The sequence below is a fragment of the Mastomys coucha genome, unplaced genomic scaffold, assembly GCF_008632895.1.
Source record: "Mastomys coucha isolate ucsf_1 unplaced genomic scaffold, UCSF_Mcou_1 pScaffold3, whole genome shotgun sequence".
Taxonomy (NCBI): Eukaryota; Metazoa; Chordata; class Mammalia; order Rodentia; family Muridae; genus Mastomys; species Mastomys coucha.
Window position 1 is genome coordinate 27,482,500 of NW_022196909.1, and position 9,150 is coordinate 27,491,649.

At 52.4% G+C, this 9,150-nt stretch overlaps 1 protein-coding gene across 4 annotated transcripts in view; it reads right to left on the bottom strand.

Moving 5' to 3' along the window:
- Hk1 (hexokinase 1) overlaps positions 1 to 9,150 on the bottom strand; it is a 106,143-nt gene that overhangs the window by 69,757 nt on the left and 27,236 nt on the right. The window contains exon 1 of one of the 4 annotated variants that reach the window (XM_031348722.1): positions 3,442 to 3,967. The exons of 2 other annotated variants lie outside the window; for them this stretch is intronic. In XM_031348722.1, the coding sequence (XP_031204582.1) occupies positions 3,442 to 3,504 (63 nt within the window). In that variant the 5' untranslated portion in view covers positions 3,505 to 3,967. Of the gene's footprint in view, positions 1 to 3,441; positions 3,968 to 6,108; positions 6,132 to 9,150 lie in introns of those variants that run through there. One more of the 4 variants, XM_031348723.1, reaches the window with a different exon arrangement.

Consider the following 9,150-nt stretch of genomic DNA (forward strand, 5'->3'; position numbering starts at 1 on the left):
GGGAGAAAGACATCTGGTGCTTCTTATTTCTGATACTCCTGGCTCCATTTTTCTTTCTATATTATTATTTTTTTCTACCTGCCACTGCTTCCCAAGTGCTGAGATTAAAAACATACTGCATCTGGTCTTTTCAAAATTATGTCTGCCTGTGCCCCTACTCAAGGAGCCCGGATGGACGCTCCCTCTTGGAGCTGAAGTTACAGGGGGTTGCAAGCCACCTGAGGAGAGGCGTGGGAACTGAACTTGGGGACCTCTGCAAGAACAGTAGGCGGTCTTAACCGCAGAGGCATCTCTCCAGCCCTTCATTTTCCTGAATAAACAAGGCAGCGTGCTACACAATACTCCACCCTGCAGGTCCCTCTCTCGGTGACACACAGTGGAGGGGGCAGGGCTATGCAAGGCGTGTTAAAAGCCACTTGGGGGTTAAACGGCCCCAACTAACCCCATGCCGGAACTACGGGATGTCTGGCATCTTGTGAATGAAAGTGGTCACAGAGATGCACGCAATGTTCATCCTCTTAAAAACCTGAGTGAAGGAAAATGTGTGCTTTATGCTTCTGCCCAACAGGTTCCCTTTTTTCCATAGCTCCCTTCAACCAGCACTATGCAAAAGCAGCCGGGAGCACGGGGATGAGAGCTGAAGAAGTCAGCCGCTTAATCCACTTCTGTTCTCAAGGCTGGATTACTGCAGGCTCCCAGGCAGTGAAGGGAAATAAAACCGTCTCTCGGGGTGCCTTTGTATTCTGGGTAACCCTGAAAACCGTCCCCCAACAAGATCCAATTTCCTTCCTCCTAGCAGAGAGCAAGGTCCTGAATGTCACCAGAGGCATGACTCCAGAGCCCCCACGGGCTGGCTGCCTAAGGCTGGAGGACTGAATCATCATGGCTGCCCACACCTCGGAGAGTCTCCACTGGGTTCCCTGTAGGGTGGCACACAGGGCCCAGCCCCTCCCCCAAAAAAGAGCAGGATTTAGGGACTAGCACTCCCAGACAGCCTTTCTCATAATAGAAAATGAGGTGGGGAAAGGACAGGAAGCTAATAAACTGACTCATGGGATCAAGTGACTACTGTGTGACCAAGGATCCTCCTCCGGCCCACACCCACAGACAGCAGACCACTATACAGGTAGGGGCGATCTCCTCTGCCTAAGAAGCTTATAAGTGTGAGGTGCGAGAGGGAACTCTTGTTTTGTTTTTTGTTGTTGGTTGGCTGGTTGATTTGGTTTGGTGGTTTCTGGTTGGTTGGTTGGCTTTGTTGTCACTGGGTTTTTGTTTTGAGGGCTGTTTGTTTGTTTGTTTTGGAAGGGGCTGGTTAGACAGGGTTTCTCTCTGTAGTCCTGGGTACCCCGGGGAACTTGCCCTGTGGACCAAGCTGGCCTTGAACTCACAGAGAGCCAGCCACCTGCCTCTCCTCTGCCTCCCAAAAGCTGGGATTAAAGGCTGGAGCCACCACCCACCCCCAGCGGCAGGGAGTGCTTCGGTTTTTAAGGCTCTCCTAAGCAAACAAGGTGGAAAGTTTCAGCCTGGGGACCCTTCCTCCATCAGGGCTCTGGGATAGAGATGGGGGAGGGGATAGCCCAATCTCAGAGTGAGGGCTTTGGTTAGGCACCGTTTGAATCCATGCTCAGATTCGCACAGGGCCTGGTAGATGGAATGGGATGGGAGGTGAATCAGGCCACTTGTAGTGGAGCGGGGTAGTCCCCGAACCTTAGTCCAACTCAGCCACCGGATGGAGGCCACCCAGCACTGTGTAATGGAGCAGCCGGGCAGCTGGCAGCCACCACACAGGTGGCTGTGGGTGTGAGGCTGGAGCCGGCTCAGTTTACAAAGTCATTGGGCCTCCACCCTCGATTGCACGCCCGAGCCACAGAGGGTATCTAGCGTAGGACAGCTGAGAACACTTGATGCAGGAGGCCTATTCTAAGTGCACTCTGCCCTGCTGGGGCTTCCGTCTTCCCTTTCCTCGGGATAAGCATCAGCAATGTCCACAGCCATGGAAGAAACTCAGCAATTAGACGTGCTTATGCATAGCTCCCTGAGGTCAGGTCTCTTGGGGGTGGGGGGGAGGGACTGGCCGTACAGCCTGAGGTCTGACAACCCTAGCCTGTGGCAAGTTCCTGAATCCCATTCCCTCAGCACCCTACTCCTGGTCCCCATCCAGGCAGAGATCCAGGATTGGAGCAGCATCTCCAACAGCCTGGCCTCTCAGCACCTCCCCTTCAGCTGATACCCAGGAGGAGTCCTGGTCAAGTTCTTAAGTGGGAGGAGGTCGGAGCCCCGCCCTGGCTCCACCTCTAACCAGCTGTGTGACCTTCAGGAGGTCACAGTCCCCAGTAGGACTGCTTCCGAAGGTGCAGGATGAGAAGTCTCAGGCCAGGAGAGGACAGAGCCTAGTCACCCCTGCCTCTCACCTGTAGATAGTACCCCTTGTCCCAATGTCTGTCAGGTTGATGATATCTAGGGCTGGTAAGGCATACCTATATCGAAAATAAAAATGCCCTGGATGTTTCCCTGGCCATCTTAGTCTGTCTCAGGAAAAACATCCTGTCTCACTAATGGTGGCAGAAAAGTGAGATACATCTTTAAGACCCACCAACAGACAGCACTTTTACACTAGCCGAACATCACCCCCTAGTACCCAGCGTCCGAATGCAAGAACACTTAAGTCACAAGGAACGCATGCCAATGCCTCCGAGCTCTTCAAGAGACTAAAGTGTCTTATTGGAGTTCCTGGGCTGAGACTGCCTGGAAATAACAGCTTTAGAGGAAGAAAAAAAAATTCCATTCAGACATGCGGTTCCAAACCTGAGGCCTATGAGCAAAGTTTCCGGTGGCCTCTGTTCCCCTCCCCGCACCGGAAAGCCAGGCGGGTCACCCCGTCCGTCCTCAGAGTAAGGAGCAGCTGCAACAGCTGGGGGAGCCCAGTGACAGTTTCAGAAGGGCATCGCATTCTCCAAATGGGAACCCCAAATATGGGATGCCTGGCTTTCAGCCAGCACCCCCCCACCACCACCGCCAGCTGCTCACTCACCTCCCCAGCCTATCTCAGTGATCACACCTTCCCCGCCCACGGCGCGTGGACCTTTCAAAACAGGCCTTATAGACAGGCCCGCTGGTCCCCACCCAGCCAGGTCCCAGCCCCGCACTGTGTGCGGGTACCCATCTGACACCCGTGGTCCTTTCAAGGGCACTGCAGTATGCAATCCAGCCGTGGGAGGAGGGAGGTGGGGGGTGTCTTCAGCCGGACGCCCAGCTCCTCAAAGCACAAGCACGCCCGCATGCCCACAATGCCCGGGTGTATCCCAGCACGAGGCCTGTCGCCTGCACCCTGTAGTCCAACTAGATGCTGCCTAGCCGGGAGAGGCCGGGGGAGGATGCAGGCGGTGGCGAGCGGATGCGGGAAAGCAAGGCTGTGGCCCGGGCGGCGCCGGCGGGGCTCACCTTTTTGATTTGGTCATCCTTCAGCTCGGTGAAGTAATAAGCCAGTAGTTGCGCGGCGATCATGTTGACTGTGAGGGGATGCGGAGAAGCAGGTGTGGGGCCAGTGGCTCCTCAGTAGCCCTGGTGAGCAGTGGTCCTCCGGCGGCGGATCGGCGACTCCACCTCCTCCCTTGGCTCCTCCCCCTCAGTCCCTGGGCGGGGCGTCTGCCTGCTCTCTCCAGACCTTCCGAGCTCCAGTCCCCGGGAGGGTGACAACTGCCAGCCGGCCCACCTCCTCATTCCCCATTGGCTACAAGGCGCCTCTGCAGGCGCTCTGGCCGGGGCTTCCCAGCCAGAGCCGGAGAGTGATGGCCGCTCCCTCCCGCGCCGGAAAGGAGGCAGCACCCTGCACGTCCCCCACGTAAGGAGCGCACGGTCACGCGTGGTGGCGCAGTGCCATTGCCTGAGAGGGTGGATGTGGGGACACGATCTGGAGGGGACCAGAGGACAGATCCAGGACACCACAAACTGGAGAACGCGAACGGGGCCACACCCCTTCCTCGGAGATTAGGGCTCGTCCCCACCCCACCCCACCCCATCCTCACTGTTGGGGAAGCACACTAGTGGGCGTGGAAAGAGAGCGGAAGCAGAAACTGGGCGGCTTCTCTGATCTTGCACTGGGTCCCTGTGCCTGCCTTCCCTAGAGGATCCAGAATCTAAGGATGATGCTCGGGTGTCCCACCGCCGCCCACCAACCAGTTCTACGTGCCAAACTGTCAGAGCTCAGGTAGCTAAAACCGCCTGCCCCTGTGACATCATGTAAGAAGAGCTAATGGCCCCCGAATGGAGTTTGGGCTTATTGCCAACCTTGTCCCGATCCTCCCAACCTTCTCTGGCTCTTTCTTGGGCATTCGGATCCTGGAAGGTTAGGGATACTGTTCAGGGCGCTGATTGAGGGGAAATCGTGTCTGTACCTTATGATGAGTAAGAGCTCAGACATACGGAAGTGACTACTACTCTAATTCTACAGGTGAGGGACCTGAGGCAACGCTATACAGTTGCTGCTCAGGAGTAGAGCCGAGCCAGGTTTGCTGAGCTTCAGCGCTGGTGACCTGGCCGATACATGCAGCTTCTCTTTCTTAAGCTTCTCTTGCAGAGACCAGGGCTGCAACATATGCCCTGAGATGACTGGAGTCCAACTTCTACCCCACACCTGGGAAGCTAGGAGCCCCTGGTTGGGCCTAGCATCCATCAGGGCAAAGATACCCATGCCAGGGACACCCTTCAAGGACCCCAGGGCCCTTCCAGCCATCACCGCCCACTAAGAAGGAGGTGGTAGACCCGGGGCCTCTATCTAAAACACATCCCCACCGAGCCTAATGGCAGGTGCAGATGGATCCTGAGTCACCTCTCAGGGTCTCTTTCTTTACCCATAAGATGGAGCTGTAGCTGCTGATGCCTACACCCCATGATTTTTGTTGAAAGAACATAAACACTTGAGTCTAACATATTAAGTAGGAAGGACTCTCATAGAATGAACTTGGGAGCCTACGGGTTAAAGTTTGAGGGCCTGTCACCTGTATGTCGCCATTTCCTCCCTATATATATATATATATATATATATAATTTATATATAAATTTATATATAATTTATAATATATATAATTTATATAATTATATATATTTTCCTAATAGAATTTTCCTAATAGAATTTCCCCTCAAAAAGATTAGCATTTGAGCCCCACATAAATATAAAACTAACACACGCACACACACACACACAAACTATCAACATGTCCGCCAGTGTCAGAACAAAATGGTTCTTCTGAACTGCCTTTGAATCTGCAAATGTACTTCTGCCAGTCAGCTCTCAAGGCTGGGAAGTCTTTGAGAATGGAGGCTTGTTGTGTTTTCTCAGAGCTCTGTAGGTTGTGTGAGCCACCTTTCTGCCCCCAAGTGTCAGGCCCGAGGCCCCCTCACCGAGCCTTCAGCTATCACTGTAATCTGTCCCCATATAACCCTTACCCAGCAAACCAGAATTGGGATAAAGCTGACCAAGCTTGTAGGCAGGTAGGTACCTCTGCTGTCCCTTCCCCCAACCCCTGTACCAAGGTGACTTAGTACACACACACACACACACACACACACACACACACACACAGAGGCACCAAGGTTTAGCATTGTTTCCTAATATACATCTCTAAGTTAGACTTACTGCTGCTCCCAACCCACACCCCCAACCCCATTTTTCTCCTTACTAGCTAGAACATTTAAGGCGGCTTTCTGGTTATTGGCTACCAGCCATCCAAGCCGTTTTGAGCTGCAGGCCACGGCAGTCTCACTGAAAATCGACCTTAATTACATTATGCCCCTGCCTGCCGTCCTTTCTGGGCCCCACATCCTGATGGCGCCAATTTAAACATGTTTGGCCCTGTAGCTGACACCCTACTGATACCTGTAGCGTATCTCTTCCCTGGCCCCTGGCCACAGCAGGGCTATTTCCCACTGTCCTCAAACTGCACAGGTCCATTCCATGGTGGCTCTGCTCATACCGCCTTGCTCGCCCACCCTTCCCCATTCACCTACACCTGTCCAAGTTCCAACTTCACCAAAGGCAGGCACATCTGGCCTTCCTTCCCAAGCCAGCCTTCCTTCCCAAGCCGGCCTCCCCTGACCTCAGCCACTCACCCTGGCCTCCCAGGCCCCAGCACCTCCACAGGGCACGCTCGGACAGTGTTCAGAGTCCATGCAAATGGAGACCAGGGCTCTTCTCTACAGACAAGGCGTAGGATGCACAGCTGGTGGGCCATCTTGGCCAGTGGCAAGTTGCGGTAGAATTTGGAGCTGGGACTCAACCCCAGTTCTGATGTCTAGCCAGCACTCTGTCCATCCTACCTCACCACCTCAGGCAGCCTGGGCCAGATAAGCAACTCTGAGTCAAGACTGCCTCCCCGATATGGCCGACTGTCTCCTGGTTGCCTGGTCTTATCTGCTCCCATCAGGCAGTCCCCTGGAACCAGCACTATGGCCGTGTTGTGTCTTCTCTCACTTGAGTCCTAGACCACCTCATGAAGGTTTCTTGTTGTTTTTGTTTGTTTGTTTGTTTTTGAAACAGGGTGTTACTATGTAGCTGTAGCAGTCCTGGAACTCTCTATATAGACCAGGCTGGCCTTGAAGTCACAGAGATCTGCCTACCTCTGTCTAGCTAGTACTGGGATTAAAGATGTGCACTACTATGCCTGGGTTTATTTTTAATTTTTTAGGGTTTTTATATGAATATTTTGCATATATATATACATATATATAGCACATATATATTATATGTGCAATATATTTAATATATATATGGTGTGTGTGTGTGTGTGTATACCATGCATGTTCCTGATGCTCAAGGAGGTCAGAAGAGGACATCAGATCCCCTGGAACTGGAGTTACAGATTTTTGTGAGCCACCATGTGGGTTCCGGGAATTGAACCCAGGTCCTCTGCTAGAGCAGGCAGCAATCTTTACCACTGAGTCATCTCTCCAGGCCTCATGCATGAGTTATTTTTGTCTGGTTGTATGGTTGGTTTTTCAAGACACAGTTTCTCTATGTAGCCTTGACTGCCCTGGAATTCACTCTGTAGACCAGACTGGCCTTGAACTCAGAGTTCCACCGGCCTCTGCCTCCCACGTGCCCACCACCATGCATGGGTCTTGATTATTCTCTTCAATGTTAGTGTGTCATTTCTCCCCTTTACTGCCCTAACCCCTGTCCCTTTTCTTTTTGATAATGTCCTATGTAGCCCAAACTGGCCTGAACTCTCTTCATAGCTAAGTATGCTCTTCAACTCTGATCTCTGGTTTCTACCTGTTGAGTGTTTGGATCGAGGGTACTCAGTGCCACATGTAACATACACTTGGAGTTAAACTGAGAGCTTTGTGCTTGTTGAGCAGCGGCGGGTACTGTAGCAATGGAGTTTTGCCTCAGGCCGTGCTCTGTGGGTCTTAAACCCCAGTTTAGCCAGACCCACAGGAAGACCTCAACCCAGAGAGTTTCAAGCTTTTTTTCCCCTTCTAGGCGAGCTTCCTCTTTCGCACGAGTTCACTGAACTCTCAGTTCATTTACTGTGTCTCTCCTGGTACAAGTCGTGGGAAGGACCAAATACTGTCAGGCTGCTGCTGCACCAAACACACCTGCCCAGAAGACGATACAGACGGAGTGCTTAGGACATCTAACTCATTCCCATCCCGCCCCACAGCCCTGGGAATTCCTCCACAGTGATTTCTGACAGATGGGCTGAACCCCTGGCACCAGGGAGCGTGCTCCTCCCAGTGACCATGTTTACATAATGTCACCGGTTTACAGAGCAGTTTCTCTTGTATTGCCTCATTTCTCCCGATAACAGCCTGGAGAGGTTACAAGGACAAATATCATTACCCCCACTTAATCAGTCAATGAGGCGTGTGAGAGGGAGCTGTAGAGAAGGTCTCACAGTGGAGAGAAGACACGGCCCTGGCAGGTTCCTGGGCGGTTCCTGAGCGACACCTCAGTGATTTGCACCCCAGTTTCCAACTTGCCCAATGAGAACTGCTGATTTAGACCCTGGATTTTCATAGGGGTGAAGAGACATGATGACTTCCATAATGAAGCCCCCGGTAGTGCTCTTAGCAGCCTGTAGGGGCTTTCTGATGCCAAGTACCAAGGGGTGAAAGTTCAGGCAACCTCTAATCAGCTTTGCTCCAAAAGCTACCAGCACTTCCAGGCACCACCCGTCGCAACTGGACTGATAAAATTATACTCTTAGCTGCTTTGCCTCTGACTGGCCCAAAATTCTGTCCTCCAACATGTTAACAGGGTCAATACACTGACTACCGCTAAGACTAGACCCTATAATTTTTTTTTTTTTTTTTTTTTTAGCCCAACTAGTATTTTATAAATACCAGCCAACACTTAACCATGGTTAGACTTCACTGTAAAACCCGTCATTTCTGACAGGCAGGATCTAGCCACCCGTGTTGATAATTATGTAGCAAGGGTTGGGCTAGACATGAGAGCAGCCATTTACCTTCTCCAGCCCAAGACAAGCACCTGTAGCCAGCTCTAGCCAACACAACACCACACACACACACACACACACACACACACACACACACACTGCACTGGTAACACACCATCGACACCTATAAAAGCATTAATCTCCATCTTAATGGGTGGGTATAACAAGCAATGGACTTCAGGCCTTAGAGCCAGGGTTGGGATCAAGCAAGAAGAAAGTGGAGGTGCCAAGTTTAAGTTTTGCATGAGAACCATGGTTACCCTGGTAATCTCTACTGTTTCCCCAAACACCTGCCCCTCAGGTATTATAAAGGCTCCTGCTTGACTGCTTGGCTCTGCCCCCCTCAGCTTTTACCCAAAGGGAGCTGAGGAAGGCCAGTGACAGGGAGGGTTAGCCTGCGGCACCTCTTTTAGGCACCTGTTCTTTATCTCAAGCCAGGCCTCTTCCCCTACAGGAAAGCCCTTATCTTGTTGGCCCAGAGCAATTACAAGTGCCCATGCTGACCACCATGGCTTTCCAGGACAACGTTGCCCAGTCCCCGACACTCGGCCACCATCACAGAGCCAGCAAGGGTCTGCCTCACCCGCCACCTTTGATTTAGTGCCAAAATAAACTGGGAAGTGCTTACACACACACACACACACACACACAAGGTCCAAATCCACGCTCAGTCACAGGGTTCCGGGGGGGG